The 21,495-nt window shown below is 37.4% G+C and overlaps 1 protein-coding gene across 2 annotated transcripts in view; it reads left to right on the forward strand.

Moving 5' to 3' along the window:
* The window catches only part of cntnap3 (contactin associated protein family member 3), a 163,375-nt gene that overhangs the window by 38,056 nt on the left and 103,824 nt on the right, over window positions 1-21,495 (forward strand). For both annotated transcript variants that reach the window (XM_053516446.1, XM_053516447.1), the window contains exon 3: window positions 17,151-17,344. In XM_053516446.1, coding sequence (XP_053372421.1) covers window positions 17,151-17,344 — 194 coding nt within the window. The remainder of the gene's footprint in view (window positions 1-17,150; window positions 17,345-21,495) is intronic.

The raw sequence follows: 21,495 nt of genomic DNA on the forward strand, positions 1-21,495 counted from the left end.
TGCAACCCCGCAATACAACAGTACTGTGCCAGCCTAGAATATTGAAGAAATAAAATTTAACTGGCATGCTATTATAAGAAAATGAGAAAGGACAATTAAAAAATGGCCAATTATCCAAAAAGTGCATGTCCGAGAATATTTTATAATCCTATTATAAACCAGTGGGTCTGTAAAAGGTCTTTAAAACCTAAGACTCCTTAAGAGTTCTTAAAGTAGATTGATAATACTAATCACTTTGTAAGGACACATTTATTATAAGGGCTTCTTCAAGACCGACAGAGAACCCTTAAACAAAGGTACATAATCAGTTTATAGATACTGTGTATGGTCGCTGTTCAGTGTGTGTACATAAATTCACATTTGTATTTCATATTTTCTCCATGTTACAACAAGGTCTCACTTTCGGTTGCTAAAGATATATGAAAAGTACTTAAGAAGGTTTAATTAGACACAGATATCTTTGATGCATTTTTTTGTATTGAAAATGCTGTGAGGGTATCTTTACATATCAGGTTGATGTCTTTATAAAGATGTCTCCGATCTCTCTTTATCTTTAATTTAATTAAATTTAATTACTTAAGGCGTCTTAAAGACATCCTATGTGAAGAATTTAAATCATTGAGGGGAAAAAAAGAAAAAAAACGTGAAGCTTGGATAAATTTAATATACTGATTAATATATATATATTATAACCTCTATTAGCACTATTGACTAAGCGATTGTTTTGTCCTTAAATTAAAAATGATAATAAACAATTATAATTTAAACATAGAAAATGAATGTGTATAATCAGCATAACCTTTTAACAACATAATTAATAAAAAGGTCTGAAATGTTTTATCCATTATTTATGGTAATTGTGTCAAATGATATTGAAATTGATAAGAAATAATGCATTATACAGTATAATGGTAACATTGATATGATGGTTAAAAAAAAAACCCGACTGCTCCACACCACTTAGACTGTACCTAATTTGAATTAAATATACTAAATATTTAAGAAACTAAGAAAATTAAAATGAACATGATGAAAACAATAATTAACATGATTAAAGCCTGTGTATGCAACTAATATTTAAGTCATATTCACAAAATCCTATATGGCTTGAAATTCATTAATTAAACAGCTCCCGCAATGCATCACTCTCAGAATGAACTATTTTGCTAGCACATAGAGAAAAAAAAAAAACATTTTATTTTTTGCATTAATCCAATAAAAATACTGTATCTTCATCTAGTAAGTAAACGAATTTTGATTCCATACAGCATTTTCATGAACTTGTAGAAGATTTTAAATATTTTACATTTAAAATTCCTGTATTATGCAGTGTTTTATTAAGAATAAGTCAAGTTTACTGTTAAATTTGAGTGCAGAATATGTTGCTGTAAAAGCAAAGTAATGACATGTAGCACTGACACTAAACAATGGGACATAAGCATTTACTCATATTGTCTTTAAAGTAGGTCTGATTTGCATAAAATTAAATATCTCATTAAGTCCGCATACATTTTCAGTTGATTCGCAATTTGAAGGAGCCGAGCGAAATATTTCAGGAAATTCGCACTTTGAAGGAGCCGAGCAAAATATATCGTCGTCTAAGTATTTTATGATACCTCTTATACAGTATATATGTCATTCATCTTATAAGTTAAAATACAAAATATAAAAATTGCATATAGCAAATAATGTGATTTCATATAAAATTAATATATTATAATATGAATCTAAATATTTACTAAGATGTCCCCTTTTCCATTCATATCTGTTACCAGAATTTACAGCTACAACTTTAATGTCAAGTCACGGCAGCAAAGCGTGCTCGTTACCGACAGGAACATTGGAGAAGTGAACTTTCAGCTGAAGGATCCAGTAATGAATACATTTTGTATGCATCTCCAGCAGTACTCATCGTGCAACAATAAATAATGAGGAAGATGCGCACTTGCCCACATCGGGACACAATGAGCAGAACGCTCTGGTATCATTAAGAGAAATTGGACACAACATCATCCATTTGTATTCCTATGGATTTTGTATCTGAGTCTGATTGTTGGAGATCGTGAGTGAACGCTTGGATTTATGAAGCACATAGAGTTGTATAATGCTTTCAGTCGATTTTGCAATTGAAGATTAATTCTAATATTGAGAATGAACTAGCAAAACTTGCTCAAATGCTCCAAAAAGTAGGGCTTAGGAGGGGTTTGAAATGAGTCCTAAAGATGTCTGGGCAGTTAACATAATTCAGGCTTTTCTGGCTCCTGAAGACATTTCAAATAGGGCTGTAGCTTTTATGGTCCTGGAGGCACCCTGCTGTCCTACCTTTGCCCACTGGAAAACAGATGTCTTAGATGTCTTCAAGAGCTCTTCAATGAGTGCATCTATTTAAGGACATTTTGAATCAATTTTAAAGCCTAGTAGTGCTTTGGAGCGGTAGCTTGAAATTAGTCCAAAAGACATCTGGGCTGTTAGAGCTTTACTGGGTCCGGAAGACCCCAACAGGTCTCTAGTTTGTAGTAAACAGGTCTCTAGTTTTTAGTTTGAGGTGAACATGTACGGTATTGTTTAAAAGTAACATAAAAAAGATGCAAATCCACTTTGGTGGTTTGACGTTACAGTAGGAGAAGCTTTAGAAATGAGAACAGACAAGACTGTAAAAAAAATATATGATAATAAATAATAAAAAAACACCCCTGCTGCCATTAATTTAAAAGATGCTGATTATTATTATTATTATTATTATTATTATTATTATTATTGTTGTTGTTGTTCTTGTTGTTGTTGTAGGATGGATGCCAGAACCTCTTTGTGAACACATTCTCAAACAGTGTTTTTTAGGTCTCTGTGAGGACTCTTGTCTGTTAGGTCATGGTTTCATCGTTTTTCGTAGCTCATATTTTATGACACTACAGTGCTGTTCTAATTGGTCAGATGGGAATCAAATGTTCCATAGGGACTTAAGTTTATAAAATTCAAGTGATAATATAGAAAAAAATTTGCAATAGTCTGGTTGTATAAGTGTGTACACCTTGTATTTATGGTACAGCACGTTTGGGTAACAGCCAGAGGTGAGAGGTAACTCAGTAAGTTTTGTGTAATTGAGTGGTTTTATTTTATTATAATTTTTATTTTACTCCACTGAAAAGTATAGCAAATATCTGTACTCCTACTTAAGTACATTTTGTGTTACCTGACCACATTAATATGCAGTATTTAAAGCAGGAATTTTGCCTCCTTCTGCATCACCTTCTTTTACAATGGAAAATGCTTCTGTGAGATAATATAAACCTTGTACCTTTGATACTTGAAGGTGAGTACTTCTGAACTTTTACTCAAGTACATAAGTAGATGGATGACTTTATTTGAGTAATATTTTCCCTGGGGAATCTCTACTTTTACTCAAGTACAAGCTTTGTGTACTAGTAAACACTATCCCATGCTTCCTCACAATAATTCTCCAGATGTATTAAATTGAAAATCCCCTGTGTACAATTTCTTCATGTCTTTCATTTGTGGTTGGTTCATTGTCTTGCTGAAAGGTAAAGTTTTTTGTTTTTTTTCTTAAACATATGGTCCACATGTCTTGTGCAAAAATTAGCTGGTATTTGAAGCTATCCAAAATTTCCTTCACCTTTACAGAAGTAACCTCCCTCCATGTTGCAATCATGGAGATACAGTAAACTTTGGGTCTTGTTTTTGCCACTAAACATATCATTGTTAATTATTGCCCTAAGGTTTTACATTGCTCTCATTATGATTGTGACATATTCGCCCCATGGATTAAGCTGATTAGGTGAGCTTCTGTCTAGCCACTCTTACCGCTTAGTGCATAGCCCAGACATGAAGAATGTGAAGAATGTCAGAGTCTGATGTCATGTCCTGAGTGGCCAGTAATTGGCAAATATTGCTGCAACTTCTTTAATTTTTGCTTTAAAGGACTTCCTTAGTAATGCTTCCATTTTCCCATTTTCACATTTCCTTCACTTGGAAATATTTACCTCTGTTATAAATGCTTAAAAGAGTCAGACCAGTGAGTCAGTATAAATAAAGGCATAAGTCATCATCATTATCTTCTTTTGATGCTGAAAGGGCATCGCCAATATAGTCCTTTGCTTGGACATGGCTCTTTTTTAAAAACATTTAAAAATGATTATATCTACAGTATTTAACAGTGATTTTGTCACAATGAGCTAACTGCAATATGAAAAACTGAATGGGCAATAGGATTAGATTTTAAAAAGAAATTATCTTTTAATCAGAATCTCTCTTTTTTTTTAGTGACTCCTGTAGAGATAATTGCTCTGAATTGGGTCTACTCCATATTCTAGTGTTCCTTTTGCCCAAGCTGCTTAAATCTATTGAGCCTAATTGTCTTCCAAAGAAAAAAAATAATAAAAAGTGAAGAAAATTCCTTATTAGAGGTAATACATTTTCAAGTAACTTTCCTACACCCTGTGGAGATAAAAAAAAAAAAAAAAAAGTATAATTTCTGCCAGCCTTAAGGGTTTGTATGTACATCCCTAGGACAAATGCACCATAAAAAGATTTTGGCATATGACCATTATAATTTAGAAAATGATATTGGTTTAAAAGTTTGTATTATTTGGAATCACTTTCCAAGATCAGGTGGATCAGATCACAATTTTTTTCAGTTTTGCTCATTTGGGAATGTTCCTTTGTTCTAGGATATACAGACAGACATTTAAATTGAAAATAAAAATGCACTCTTTATTTTTCATTCACACCAAATGCGAGTATACAGAAAAGGGAAATTAGGCCTTTGCAACCTTACAGATTTTTTTTTTCAACTTTAGTGAAAGAAGTTATGTGCTTAAATAGTTGCGCTACATTATGAGTTTTAGTACTAGTATTATTTGACTTTTTTTTTCGTTTATATCAGAGTGAATCAGAGAGCAGGTTACCAGCACAGCCTAGCCATTTTTTACATTATGAACTGGCATGCTTGAAGCACAGAGCCAGTAAGCATGCATTATAGAGAGAGTTTGACCAAGCGAAAATATACTTTGTGCAAGCACAAAAACAGTGTTTATTTAAAAATGGTCAAAATATATAACTGTCCAAATGCATACTACCATACATTGGTGGGTGCATACAGTAAAGATCATGGATAAATAATGATCTGTTACACTTCTGCTTATTCTATCGTTCTTTCTGTCTTTCCTTCTTTCTTTAACCTACAGTATGCTATTTGCTTATACTGTTTAGGTTTCAAAAATTCTCATTCCTTTCACTTAAATTTGTGGGGATTGTGCGAAGATAAAATCTTCATCTGGTTACCATTAGTAATTAATGACTAATTATTTATTGAATGTTAATGTGTTTAACGATCAGTTAAGGAAAAAGTGACATTTGTAACACTAGTAGCGGTTTTCAAATTAAATGTTTTGTTACAACCTTGTGTGCCTTTTTTTTTTTTTTTTAGATTTTTTAGATTTGTGAAAATTATAGGATAAGTAAAGTCAGAAAAAAAAGTATCCAGCCCAAAAAAATGTTTGCACTTCACTAAGTCTGAAAGACAGCTCGAAGAAGTGTAAGGATTAGCAGAGCAGAGCAAGGTCAGACTATAAGACATTTTCCCTCTCATTTCTAAGCTCTTTATCCTGGTCAGGGTCATGGTGGATCAGGAGCCCCTCTCAGGGACACTGGAGGGGAGGCATGAATACAACCTGGATGGAAAGCCGGTCTATCAACGCCATATTCACAACGTGAGGCAGTTGAGAGTTACGATTCGACCTGCGTCTCAGGATCATCCCGCGGACCCAAGATATGTGAGGCAGCGACGCGTCCATCTGCACCGCTGTTTAGCCCTTAGCGTTAGCTAAATTTACATTCATTAACATCATCCTAAGAAAATCACAATGACTCACTATGATCATCATTTCAGTAGAGTAACACCTCCAGCAATCAAGCTCGACTTTGTATTAATGGCTTTCACAGCTAGAAGATCAAATACTCATTTGTCACAGGGTATTTAGTTTTTTTTTTATGTTGATGTTTACTGTAAAAATTATAAATAATAAAAATGTATTTATTAATAGAAAGAAAACAATGAAAGGCGTTTTTAATTCGCTGAAATGTTAACATTATCCTCTAGTATTAGAGAATCCCTGCTTTCTGGTTTCAAGCTTGTGCAGGTGGAAAAGTGGTAAATTATTAATGAGAGCACGGCGAGTTCATTAGAAACGCATCTGTTGTTTATGAGAACACTGTTTTCCATGCCGGGCTTTTGTCAACACTTGATTTACCAGCTTCTTTTAAAAAGGCAATAAACACTAACATTTTTTTTACCTCTCCTTCTAGTGCAATTTTGCATAATATAGCAATTCTTGTTTAACATGCTTTAGGATGATAGCAAATCCTTTATTCCATTCTTTTTAGAATAAGTTGTCCCTGTACATTTATCAATTCCGCTCTAAAAGTGGGCCGACATGAGCCACGGGGTCGGGTGATTTGCCACCACTAATTGATCTTTGTCCATTTCTCACCAGCTTAGAGATTAAATGTCAGTGCTGGTTTGCGTGTGTGGCATCAGGTGACAAAATATGGCAATGTGGCTCACTAAAGGTCCACAGGACCACCACTCAGCTGCCCTCATCCATGACCCATTATTAACCCTAATTGCTTTGCTCACACAATAGAGCAGCTTCTGGCCACTCTGGTCAGAGAAAGATATCACAATGCTAAGGCTTTATCATACTTTTTTAGCCTGGAAGTGAGCAAGCTCATTTTCAATTAGGTTACCGCTATTTCAGGGACTGCAGGAAATGTGCATAATTCTCAACTGCATTGAAACGATTGACTTTTTAAAAAGTTTGCTTGAGTAGTTTTGCAATATTTAGTACATAAAAGGTAGGTACATGGGGGCAGTGGTGGGTCAGTCGGTTAAGCCTGTGGGTTTCTGGGTTACTGATCGGAAGGTTGGGGGTTCGAACCCCAGCATCGCCAAGCTGCTGTTGAGCCCCAGGGGCGCTGCAAGCTAGCTGACCCTGCGCTCTGACCCTAATTTCCTAATTGGGATATGCAAAAAATATGCTATTTCCCTCTGGGATTAATAAACTTCTAAAAAAAATATAAGATTTGCTTAAAAGTCTCAGGAGACATTAATGCTAAGTGTGTATGCTAGCTAATGACTAAGGGACATTTTAGCATATCACGTAAACACTAGTTAGGTTTTTCAACCTGAGTTTTTTGGGTAAATAAGAAAACTTTATCTTATTACACTTTAGCAATATTGAAAATTTACTTTAGAAATATTGAGAAAACTTAGTTCAGTTACTGAAGGACAGTCACTACATTTGGACACTAAAAACAAATGCTTTACATGTGTAAGGAAAATGACTAAATGAGTTATGTACATGCACTGAGACTGAGCATATGAGATAATTACCCACAATCCCGCAGAGAAGAACCATTGGCTCAGTTGTGAACATCTGGCACTCAGGAGAAAAAGTGCATGCATACTACTCATATGCCAAGACCTTACTTGTTTATCAAGATAAAATTTATTCAATAATTTTGCTTGTCTAGCAAAAAACGCACGCAGACCAAGTTATTGCAATCCAAGGTTCCACTGTACTTTAATATGGAGGGGGTCACCATTTGCAGCTATAAAAGCCTACCACTCTTCATAGAAGGCTGTCCACAAGATTTTGCAGTGGTTCTGTGGGAATTTGTGTCCATACATTTTGTAGAGCAGTTATGGACGAGAAGACCTGGCTCCGTTCCGATCTCCGTTCCAGTTCATCCATAAGATGCTCGATAGGGTTGAGGTCAGGGCTCTTTGCAGACTAGTCAAGTTCTTCTACACCGAACCCACCAAACAACGTCTTTATAGTTTTTGCTTTGTGCACTGGGGTTCAGTCATGTTGGAATAGAACAGGATCTTTACCAAACTGTTGCCACGAAGTTGGAAGCATAGCAGTCCAAGATGTCTTGGTATGCTAAAACATTAGGGTTGTCCTTCAATGGGGATAAGGGGCCTGATTGAAACACCTGAATTTAATAATTACCCAGTTTGGCCAGATAGTTTTGTCTATATAGTGTATTTTGGGTTGAAAATGCTGTGTAATTTGATTTGTGCTGCTAAGTGATTATATATTTTGTTGTCTTATACAAAGCACTTATTCTTAACGAAGAATACGTTTGGCTCACATGTTTAGTGTGCTGGCTTACTGATTGGATGGCTGGGGGTTCAAGCCCTAGAACTAACAAGTTGCTTCTGTTGAGCCCCTGAGCAAGGCCCCTAACTCCAGGGGTGATGGAACCTGCACTCTGACCTCAGCTTTTCAACTGGAATATATGAAAGGTGTGCACCAATAATGTAAAATAATTAATTTGATGAATAATCATTATATTTTTGAATTATTGCCTGTGCCACACTTATCCATTAACTCAAAAGAAGTAGAAAAACCAGTACTCTTGCAATTATTGTATAAAAGTATTGTGCGAGATCTTTGTAAAAGATGCAAGTGGTTTGTTATTTCTAAAAAAAACTGGTATATTTTTAAGGAATATAGTTTTTAAGGAAAAATGTGATTTAATATAGAATAGAAAACTGATGCAATAATTTAAATTAGTAAATGAATCAAATCGTTTAACAAAAGAAGAAATTCGCACAGGCCTAGTGTCCTACTGGTAAAAAAACTAGTCACTGGTACATATCTGATCATTAATTTTTATATTGTTTATGGTACCAGGACCAACCATAAGAATTCTTTTTTAGCACCTGATGAATGTTTTTATAGACAGATATTGAATTTGGCAACATGTTTTTTTGAATAGTTGTTTACTCTGAATCAGATCAAGGTCTCTATTTTCATAAGGAAGGGGAATGCTTGAAAGTGATGCATTATACCTCTAGGACCATACATCTTATTCTCACGCCTAAAATGTCACGGTGCAGCTTGACTTGCGAGTAGAGTATAGCCCCTTTTATACGTGAGTGCAAAGTGAAGCACATGTATCACAGTGCTGAGTGCTTAACCTGAAGGGCACTCTGAGGACAATCGGCTGTGAGCATTTTGATGCAAGATAAATGGGCAAATATCAGATACGTTTTGGATTTAAAACCGTGTTTGAAAGTTGAAACAAATCTGTGATCAAGCAGTCAGCGAATAGTTGTGATTTGCTTTGCAGTGGAAGTCTAAGATAATGGCCAACTCAACATGTGAGGATTTAGGCATTTTTTTAATCCTTTTTTTTATCCTTATTTTTTTTTTTAGAGAGAGAGAATTTAGCAGAGGTTAATAATAAGTGAAGGATGGTGTTAAGTGTATTTTTTCTTATCAATTACATCTAATTAACCTAAAGTTATAAGCCAGAAGACAAAAATATGCAAAATAACATTGCATACTGTTTAGTATCATTAAATCTTTTACTTGCAGAAGATGTGAGCTGTTACTGTACAACCTGAGATGCACAAAATTAGAGTGTGTCCTCTGGATTGCATCATTGCAAAATTTAGCCCTTCTAGGGACTGGTTGAGTAGTTACATCACACACAGTGTCTGTAAATCAAACCTTTACACACTATGACATCATAAACTTGATGGAATTTCTGTAGTTCATAGCAGTCAGTCTTTTCCAGAGTTGCCAAAGACAAGAAAACACTTTGCACAGCCATGTGCATTTGCCAGTGGGCAAGTTTAGTTATTTTGAGCTTTGTGCTTGATTTTGTGCAAACAATGTCGATTGGACATTTAATAGGAAAGTAGGACACAAATAGTGCTAAGTACAAAAAAATGATTTGATAAATATTAAGGCCCAATCTTTGGGGAATACATTAACTAGTCCGGGCAGTGTCATATTTTGGAACATAAAGCAATTTTGCTGAGTTTAAATTTTATTATAATAATTATACCTGTATGATCATGGTTGATTTGGGGTTGGTCAAGAAAATCCATGGCATAAGGTGTACCTAGTCAAGAGCATCCGCAGGAGTCAATATCAAAAAATCTCATGTTTGTTACATTTGAACAAGAACATTGTAAAGTTGTCATCATAGCACGTTATGAATCGAAAAATGTAAACATATGTGAATTTGTGAACATGTAAACAGATTTCAGGGCATCAACTAAATTGGAAGCAACCATCTGTAGGAAGATTTTTATCCTACAGTCTGAAAGTGTAGAGATCCCTGGAGGATGACACACAATTCGTTGTCAGGATTAAAAACGATGGTGACTGCACTGTCGCTAGTTAGCTGCTGATGCTGAATTTTTTAAACCCATGGCTATGCATTTCTGTTTACTCTTCTCTAGCTCCGTGTCTTGCCCCTCCTTTTCCCGCTATCTACTCGTCTCTCAATAATGAGCAAAGGTCAATGTGTTTGCTCTCCCCTTCGTTTCAGTGTCAGCGGTAGCATCTGTGAGCAAAGTGTTACAATTGGCCTTTCGGTGCTGTCCTAAATGCCAAAACAGCCTTGTTATTCCACCATAAATATATCTAACCAGTATAAACATAGACCGGAGAATGAGCGCCGCATCCTGATAAGGCCTGGTATTATGTGGGAGAACATGGCAGTGAGGTCTGTGCCATATGCAAATAAACTGCATGATAAATGGACTTGTCAGGTTTCCCAGGTTTTAACTGTTAAAATGATAGATCAGCAAAAATTAACTGCTATCTGCAGTGCATTTCTGGTTATTGTGACTCAGCTGAGGTTTTAGAAACTGATTTATATTGTTTTGATTAAAGCATGTCAGTTACAGAGATGAAAAATATTCAAATCTGACTTATTATTAGAGTGTTTATATTTAGGCAAATCATTCAGTGAATACTATTAACAGTTCAGTAAAGATGAGTGAATAAAGAGTGTTTCTAGAAGGAATACTAACAAAGAAACAACTGTCTGCAGGCTTATAGTTGAGGTAATGAAGACTAAAGAGTTTGTGCATTTGTTTTTTGTACCAACAAGGGCAACCAAGCAACAACCAGACAACAATGAAATTTCATGCAGGCCCAAGTTGATTGCAGCAACCAAAATCGGGTGGAAGGGTTCTTTTAAAAGTTTGTCAAAAGTTTGGACACACCTTCTGATTCAATGGTTTTTGTTTAGTGTTTTTATTTTCCACATTCTAGAAAGCGTGTGTGCACAGGCCAATGGTGTTGATTAAGAGCGTCTGCAAAAGCTGGTGGGATTGGTCAAGAGTATAAAGGCAGGTGTGACTGGGCAAGCATGTCTGATAAGCAGTATCCGTTGTAGCTCCTGGGATTGATAAAGTGTGGGCAGAAACTAGTGGGATTGTTCAAGAGTATGTAGGCCAGCTGACGTTGGGGTATGAGCAGAGAAAGCTGGGATTAGTCAAGTATCTGTGGAAGCAGCTGGGATTGATTATGTGTGTCTGTAAAACCTGGTGGGATTGGTGGGGGAACTAGTGTGTGTGTGCGGAAGCAGGTGAGATCGATTGAGCATGTCTTTAAGATTGGCCAAAACTGTCTGTGGAAGTAGCTGGGACTGGTCAAGAGTGTCTGAAGAAGAAAGTGGGATTGATTAAGAGTATTTTGGAACCAACAAGGATTGCTCAAGAGTGCCTGTAGAACCAGGCGAGATTGGTCAAGCATGTTAAAATGTGCAGGCTTGGCCAAGATCAGTAAAAAGTTCAAAACTATTAAACTTTCTTTGGACTTTGGTATATAAAAAAGCACTTGCCAGTGTTTTCCTCAGCACTCAGTTTGATTTTTCACAATTAATCTCACTCAATTTCTAATGTGGTAATTCCTTGGCCTACTATGGCTACCGTGAAAGTGATATACTGTAGTTCCTTACATTTTTATCACCTCATCTTAATTTTAGCACCACTTACAGTAGGAGGCAGCACAGACCATGTGGCCATGTTTTTCTAGTCGACAAATTAAAGCAATTGTGAGGCCCTGCTCCTTAACTTGTTCATATACCCCAATTAGCTTAACATCAAAGCCATCATTTAGGTTTTTGATTTCCCATGCGCCACCAGGATGTTGGCAATGCGCCTCTTGGGGGCTGTGGTTTGCAGGTGGGTCCTCTGTAGATCACATTTCTTTGTTTGGTTCACCCCACAGGTGTTTGATTGGAAAGGGATGAGGGGAGTTTAAAGGTGGGATTGGCAGCTCTGGCCTCTTTGCCTGCTAGGTGTTCTGATGCCTTTCTCTCATGGCCAGCATTTACTCAATTGTGCTATACAGTGTACAGTAACGTATTCCAAAACACTCGTAAACCAAATCGAATTTTCCCATAAGAAATAATGAAACTCTAATTATTCATTCCACAACTCAAAAAAATAAATACATACATATTTTTAATGGGCCTTATTAAAAATAAATCGTGACAGATAAGTGCTTTTGTGCGCATATGCGCTGTGTATGTGTGTGTGTGTGTCTGAATCTAAAGTAAGCTCCCCTCTTCCCCTTTTTGTCTTACACAGTTACCCTTCCTGCACTCTTTTCACACACGCGCTCACAGAACGGAAACACTGTTTTATCAGAAAAAATAAACAAGAAATCTCTCTAATGACATTTGATTGAGTGACTCACTGCTGTAAAGTAAAAATAAAACAAATTAACCTGCACTTTACCTTAAAAAAAAAAAACAGACAGAGCAGTGTTTCTGTGTAGAGCTGAGAGAAAGAGTGTGTGTGTGTCTGTGTGTCTGTGAAGGCGAAAGTAGGTGGGATCTGTGTGTGGCACGGTGTCCAATGACGCGCACGCACACAGGAACACAGGCTGAGCCTTAAGCAGAGAGAGAAAATAGATTTTTAACCTCTTTAATGAGACTTGATTTTGCTTTACACGCGCGCTGTACACACACAAAATAAAATATGCTTTACGCACACACACGTCGTCACAGTGTTATAGTAAGCAGTATGCGCGTGCACGGATGTTGATTATACCAGTAAGATACGCGCACAAAGACCCAGCAGGGAAGACGATTACCCATAATTCTGCAGGGCAAGAGAGAGAAAAAACGTTGGCTCAGTTGTGATCACATGATACTCAAAACAAGAAGCGCATGCGTGATACATGATACTTGGTACTCATAAACCAAGACTTGTTCGTTTTCCAAGTTAAAATTAGATTAAAAATCTTTGCTTGTCTTGCGCAAATCATGTTACTCGCAATCCGAGGTTTCAATGTTTTGCCTTTTCTGTGGGATCAGACCAAACTGGCTGACCACTGGTTCCTGCTGGATGAGTCTTGGGCGCCCATGATCTTGTCACCAGTTTGCTCATGTATAGTTGGTGATTAATTTGTATAATAAATTAATTAAAAAATTATTACACTATCTATAATTAACTAGAGTAGCTTATTGGTTAAGGTGTTGGATTGTTGACCAGGTGGTCCCCAGTTCGAACACCGATGCCGCCGGGCTGCCACTGTTGAACTAAAGTCCTTCACCCCAAGTATCAGATACATTTGGGTGTAAAGCTGGCAACCCGACCATCCATCCATATTCAACCGCTAATTCAAAGTTGGGTAACCCTGTTCCCTAAAAAAGCGGGAACGAGATGCTACGTGAAAATGCTATGGTAACGCTCTTTGTGCAACCGGTTGTTGAAGCATGTGTCAAACATGCCAAAACGTTCGCTTATATAACCTCGGTAAGGTGACGTGCTTTGATTAGGTGCACCTGGAGGTTTTAAATAGGCATGAGCCGGAAACATCCTCAGATCTTTTTGTCTTCAAGGACCGCATTGTGTGTGTGTGTGTGCAAGTGTGTTTTTCTTTGAATACTGTGTGGCAGTTAAAAGAAAGCAGAAAGTGAAATGGCGGAAGTAGTAAAGAGATGCTTACCTTTAGGCGAGGGACTCCTCGATAAAGCTGATCGCCATGCTTTTTGCGTTGAGTGTTTGGGCAAGCATTGGGATCTCCTCTCAATCAGAGATCATTTTTTTGACATCAGGACAACATCATCTGCTAAATGCAGCGTTGCGATCCTAAGCCCACCAAACTGCATACTCTCTTCTCCACGGCTGTGCCTTGAAAATCACAAACAGGATTGGTGACAGGGCACAGCCCTGGCGGAGGTCAACACCCACTGGAAACAAGTGACTTGCTGCCAAGATACCGAACACAGCTCTCACTTTGGGTGTAAAGGGATTGGATGGCCCTAAGAAGTGACCCCCTCACCCCATACTTCCGCAGTACCTCCCACAGAAAATCCTGAGGGACTCAATCATATGCCTTCTCCGAATCTACAAAACACATGTAGACTGGATGGGCATATTCTTAAGCCCCCTCCAGGATTCCTGCAAGAGTAAAAAGCTGGTCCACTGTTCCACGACCAGGACGAAATCCACATTGTTCCTCTTCAATCTGTGGTTCGACAATCGCCCGAACCTTCTTTCCAGCACCTTACAGTATACGTACTTTCACAGGGAGGGGAAATAGTTGGCACACACCCTCTGGTTCCACCACTCCCGTGTGGCTCTCCTTAGGCACGGTCCCCGATTTCTACGCAATGTTGAAGAGGCGTGTCAACCAAGACAGTCCCTTAACACCCAGAGCCTTTAGCATTTCTGGACAGATCTCGCCTAATTCCTGGGCTTTGCCACTGTGGAGTTGTTTGACTACCTCAGTGACCTCGCCCAAGGAGATCAACGCCGACCCCTGTCATCCTCCAGCTCTGTCCCTGCAACAGAGGGTGAATTAGTCGGGTTCAGGAGTTCCTCAAAGTGCTCTTTCCACTGCTCGATTACCTCCTCAGTCGAGGTCAGCAGTTTCCCATCCTTGCTGTACATAGCTTGGGTGGTTCCCCATTTCCCCCTCCTGAGGTGCCGCCTGAAAGTCCTTCTCCATGGATTCTCCGAGCTCCTCCCACACCCACTGCTTTGCCTCTGCTGCCGCTGCTGTCCTTCGAGCCTGCTGGTACCTTACAACTGCTTTAAGAGTCCCTCGGGATAACATTTTCCTAAAGGACTCCTTTTTTAGTCGGACAGCTTGCCTAACCACAGGTGTCAACCATGCTGTTTGAGGGTTACAGCCCCTTAAGGCACTCAGAACCTTAAGACCACAGCTCACAGCTGCAGCTTCAACAGTAGAAGCTTTGAACATTGACCACTCTGATACAATGTCTCCAGCTTCTACAGGGATGCTGGAAAAGCTCCGCTGAAGGTGGAAGTTGAAGGCCTCTTGGACAGGGGCCTCCACTGGACGTTTACAATTTACCAGCACTACCCGTTTGGGCTTACCAGGTCTTTCCAGTGGCCTCCCCTGCCACCTGACCCAACTCACCACGAGATGGAAATCAGTTGACAGCTCCGCCCCTCTCTTTACTTGAGTGTCCAAGACATATGGCCACAGGTCAGATGATACGATCACGAAACCTTCGGCCTAAGGTGCTCTGGTACCAAGTACACTTATGAGCATTTCTATGTTTGAACATGGTATGTGCTATGGACAATCCATAACTAGCATAGAAATCCAATAACAAAACACCGCTCGGGTTTAGACCAGGGATGGTTCCTGGAGAGGTGCCACGGAAACAATGACTATATACAGGAGGGAGAGTATCCGTTGACAATGTCCCAGATAGCATGTATATAGACCATTCTTCTTTCTATATTTAAGTATGGGAAAAAAATGTGACAAAACGTCACACACACATATTGTGAAGCTGGGAACTTTAGTAAACCTATACTTTTGTCTGAATAATGATAAAAAAAAGTTTGCCTCTTTAGGATTCAGACAAATTCTTTTATTCAGAACTGTAAATCAGATTTGTGCTTACCCACCAGTGCTCAGAATGGACTGTGAAGATTGTGAAGGTATAATTACAGTGTTCACAGTCGCAATATCACAACATGTGTGCTAAAACATTTAAAAAAGTATTTGTTAAGTGATTAGCAGCACATACCTTTGCCCCAACAAAGCAGATTCCACAGATCCCAGCTAAATTACACGCTTAACTAAGAGCAGGTGTGAATGAGACACTCCGGAGTGTTGAAATCAGCAGGACTGTAGATGTCTGTTCCTTTCAGGGCAGGGTTTAAAAAGGCCTATAGGGAAATGGACTCTCTTAATACACTGAGCCCTGATGGATTTAGAATACCAATAAAGCTCAGTGAAGGAAAACCTGTTAGACAATGAACACTGAGGGAAATGAACTCACTTTAAATGCACACAGTCAAAACGTTGTGATGGGAAAGACTATTTCATCATGCTGTCACATTTCATATTTCATCTCTTATGAAATGCTAGATTTATTCGCGTGTACACAAATATACACCAGAGGTGAATAATAACCCGGCACATGATGACTGCATAACAGCTTGCGTCTTAATGAAATATGTTGATTAAATCTTAATCGTGCTGCTTCTTAATCATCTGTTAAAAGACTGCTTCACAATTTTCACGCAAAACGCCTAGGGGGACCCAGGGAAATTGTTTCCTCTCAACACCATCCCCTGATAGATCGCCAGGAGATATGAACTGCGCCTAATGCAATCTGTTTGGGGTTTCTCTATGTGAGTTCTAGCTCTTAGGATCAATGTCGTATAATAAGACAAATCCGCATTTCATCGTACTGTTTAATGATTTTAGAGGACCTCACTGGACATGGCTATTTCTGGACGTGTTTAATATTCTGTTCAGTGCTTAGGAGTGGCAGTACAGCCTTATTTAATTTTTATAGCAATACAGTTGTTCCCCTCATTATTAGCCATATAAATCTGTGATGGCTGGCAGTGATATTAGATACGAGTGCTAAAATCCAATTTCTATCAATATCTCAAGGTCTTGGAGATGGCATAATAAGAATAATGTTGGGCAAACCATCACACACAGGCATGTGTGTAGGCAAAGAAACAACTATCTGTATTAAATAATGTTTTTATTATTTGAACCAGCACTAGCAGTTCTTTTATTTGTTCTTTTGTTTAATTGGTATTTGATTGGACAATTTATTAGTTTTTCTACATTTGCTTTGTAGTTTAAAGGCAGTTTTGTAGGAAAAAACATGATGATGATCATGATGTTGGAGTAAACAGCAAATAATCTAACTTTGTATCTTGTAAAGATTCTGCTTTATACATGTTACAATTCAATTAAATTTAAAACAAACAAGGGTTGGAAAGTACACAAGGGTTAATTTTTTATTTTTTTTTTATATATGGTTTGTGGTTATGTCGACCTGAGCACTCAATATCCTTCCAACAGGGGCAGGTGGATGGTCACCACTGGACTCCAATAAATACCAGTGGTTGGAGATCAATCTTGGAGAAAGGACAGAGGTCACAGCCGTCGCTACCCAGGGCAGATATGGAAGTTCAGACTGGGTGACGCATTACCTTCTTATGTTTAGCGACACAGGTCATAACTGGAGACAGTATCGACAGGAGGACAGCATTGGGGTAAGTAGTAAAATCCTGACCTTTTCAGGTGGCTGTAGTCACCATAGATACATGTTCATGTACAAAAATCTCCAAGTACACACACACAATGCACCCATTGACCATACCCAGCCATTTTAGAGAATTAGATAGGAGATACAGCCATTTTTAACACTAACCATTCATCTTAATAAAAACAGTGGTCACCATTGGCCTCCATAATCCCTAATTGGACTACAGAGATTCCTAGATGGATGGATGAAACCATACAACTTACGCTATGTGGCTCAGGTTTTGGATTTGGTTTAAGGATTTGAAATGTTCACTTAAATAAAAAGAAAAAAGGGAAAAAAAAAAGAAATAGAGCCTACATTAGCTACCAGCCAAATCACCTACATGCTCTCCAGCAGCTCCATGTAGGACAGCAGGGGCGTAGAACAGAACTCTTATCATTGGGGCCCTGAGTAGTCAGATTCCACTCCCAAACCATCCTTACCCAAACTACGACACCCCTAAGGGCAGTAAAATAATTTACACACAAAGCAGAAGAAATTTAAATATTTGCTTTAAGTTTACTGTAATTGTACACAAAACAATGTATTCCTATTTAAGCCATGCAGAAATAGATGAAAGTTCACCAAAGTTAATAGAGAGAATTTAAAGATTAAAAGGGTGCTTTATTAGCATGATAAATATGGACATTCGTGTTGCCAAAGTTCAGAATGAAGCCACAAAGTAACAACAGAAATAATTAGGTTAAAAAAAAAAAAAAAAACGCTTTAACTCTGATCAAAAATAGTGATGATAATTACTGTACTAAAAAAAGCAGGAAAGCAGAATGAAAATGTAATAAAAATAATAATAATCACAGCATTACTACTACTACTACTATTACTACTACTAATAATAATAATATAGTAACAATATTAATAATGTATGGAGAAAGTACAGTCAGAGGAAGAATCATTAATGATACAATCAAGTCCAATTCATTTGTATAGGCTGTTAAATAACAACCACAGGGTTAAAAGCTTTACAATGTTTATAAGAAAATTGGTGAAAATGATTAAAAATGCCAAATATTAAATGAGATTGTGCATGCATGTATGCTTGTGAATCACTCTCTGTCTCTCTCTTCACTTTTAATTATGTTTGCTAGCCTTTGAGTGATCTTATTAATATAACAGTGCTATGTAATTAAACCCGATGCAAATATTTTATGCCACTGTAAATATTGACATGTATTTACCTCTTTGGAGAATACTACTGTATGTCACTGTCCTCACTCACTCTTTAATTCTCCAACTCGTGTGCAAGTTTGCTTCCATCTGTTAATGCATTTGAATGTGGATTTATTTCATTTTGTTAATCTGTTCTGCAGTATCATGACTGTTCCAAATATTATCCCCTTTCTTTACGTGTAAGTGATGCTTTTACGCATTTCAAGCAAATTCCATGAATATTATTTCTTGTTACTTGAAGAGAAACAAGTGGCGGAGCATCGTTCCATTGTGCTCCGGCCACGATACATCTGTATATGTTAGGGCACGTGGGAACGATGTACCGTAGCAATTTGCCTTGGAAATAAACGCTGTTTATAGCTGACTCGTCAGTAATCGACTGGAGCTCAGTGATTTGTGTTTTCCATAGACAATAGTTATAAATATAAAGCTTGAAAAATTAGATGTGTGAAAAAAAAGATGAGTGATCAGTGCAGCAGAGATGGCAGCTCTGGTACTGATTTAAGTGCACTCAAAACTCTTTAAATAACAGCTTGTTTGCTAGTTTTTTTTTTTCCTCCCCCTTGAAAATGGGATTTTATCCTGGTTTTATTTCTATTACAGCTTTTGATGGGTTGCTTCGGCCGTACAGCAGTTACAATTCATTCTGCCTTAGTGAGCAGCATTTGTACGGAGTCTCCAGGCACGTGTTTAACCGAGCCTCGTTTTTGCTGTCAATCAGAACAGGCTCTGGTGCTGCCTTGAGAGCGATAACTCATGTTCTCGGTTTTAAAAGAAGACGAGCCTTGAGTTTAGGAAGAGCTTTTCCCTTGTGCGTCTTCTCTATGAGGAGAAAGCATGTCACGGCTAATGCTACAAGGATTTGCACCTTGGCTTCTGGCACATTTCAGAAGAGCACTTTAAAGCAAATGAGATGCTCCTACTTGGGCTTCGTGGGTAGGAAAAGTGCGCAATTCGCTCGGCTTTACGCTCCGATTCACCAGAGGCCTGATCCCTTCAAAGGCACTGAAAATGCTACTTAGACTAGAATTAATCTGTGTTAGGAAAGTCACATTGGCACTAAATTCAAGTACCGTGAGTTAAAAATTAAAGTTTCGCACTGCACTTGCTCCTTTTTTCCTGCAGAAGGCCACAGGACCTTTAGCTGGCAAGTGTCAGCAGGTTTTTTTTTCTTTCTTACTGAGTTGATTTGGCCCTTATTGATTTTCTTTAATACAACAGATGATTAGGGATGCGCAGGCCAATGTTCAATGTGGAAATGCGCAGACGAGTTGTGCACCTTTTATTGATTCCTGGCAGCGCATTCACACTTCCACTGTGTAAAGTCGGATTAAGATCAAGGGAAAGCACCTTATTTGGGCTACCGGATATAATATTCTGTAAGTGTACATTTTGTCTGCTAATTTGGATTTTCCTTAGGCCTAAAAGCCAGATGTATGTTAAATGTATCTGCAAAAATGGTCTAGCAATTAATGTCAAATTATTAAGATGAATAATGTCAGGGGAAAAAATCATTAGCATGGCTGATATGCAAATATGCAAATGACATGCAAATCAATTTTGGATAAAAGTGAGTAACTGTATTCCTTATATTATTTGCATTTGAAAAAAAAAGAAATGTCACAAGTCAAGACCTTATTAGTATATTTTCTTATATAAGGAATATACAGTATAAGGAAAACTGTAAGATATAAGGAAAATTAGTGTGTCTGTGTGTGTGTTCTCGATCAGGGTTAGTTCAATTGCCAAACATAGCTCCTAAAACAGTCTCATGTTGTAACGCATCATTTTCACTTTTTCAATTAAATTCTTTGGGAAAACCAGTAACTTGACGCTGATATTCGCTGCTCATAAAACACTGAGGAACATACAGTATAAGGTGCCAATTTACACCTGGGTTTGGTACATCAAACAGAATATTTAACGAGTGACACTTTACATTTCTCCGTTCTAACAGAATGCAGCCTAATTACACCTGAAATTTGGAGGCTAAAAAAGCATCACATATGAATACATTTAAATATTTTGGTGTGAAACTTCAGGTGTGTTCAGCAGGATGTCCATTCAAATTATTTATCTTATGTTGGCTAAAAAAAAAAAGGTTTTGTTAATGACAAAAGATACATTCTGAATAGTTTTAATTAGCAAACCTTCTTTGTGCAGTTGCATTTTTAATTTAGTCTTAAAGATAAGACCAGTCTTCCTAAAGGGCTTTTTTGGCTCTCATTTCTAGCAAGTTTCTTCTCTTAATCCAAGTTTTTTTTAGGTTACCTGGTACCTAAGCAGCTTTAGAGAAATGCTTTGTGTTTGTTAAGCCAATATACGCGTATGTACATAATGTACACTATTGTGGCGTGAAATTATGTAGAAAATCTCTTTATGGTTGCAAATTTCTTACAAATAGTTAAACATGATAAGGCAATAACTCTATTAATCATAAATTATCATGACACCAATGCTTTTTTTTTTTTAGTTTAAGATTTTTTATACAAGCATAATAGTAATAATAATAATAAAAAAAAAACAAGGCTGCGAAAAATAGGTCTAATGTGAACTGCACTAATGATGTGACACAAGCGCTACAGAGAAGTATTGTGCAAAACATCAATGGTTAATATGTTTTTACTTTTAATTCCTCTGTAGTCAAACAATTAAAAATAATCGTTAAAATCTCCAGAAATCTTAAATACAGTACTTCAAGTTTCTTTGTTTAGTGAAGTTTTATTGTATTTTGCTACATAATTTTTTACAATGTTATTGCTTTGATTTTATAAAGGAAGAAAAAACAGTGAGCAGCGTTTTTTAAAACACATAATATTATTGGCACCTTAGAATTTTTCCCCTAACAGTTAACTAAATAAGAAATAAATACAGTAAACGACCAGTTAGTTCAATAACTGAGGCAAACCTTTAGAAATGTCAGTTGTATAA

The sequence above is a fragment of the Clarias gariepinus genome, chromosome 17 (assembly GCF_024256425.1).
Source record: "Clarias gariepinus isolate MV-2021 ecotype Netherlands chromosome 17, CGAR_prim_01v2, whole genome shotgun sequence".
NCBI classification, from domain to species: Eukaryota; Metazoa; Chordata; class Actinopteri; order Siluriformes; family Clariidae; genus Clarias; species Clarias gariepinus.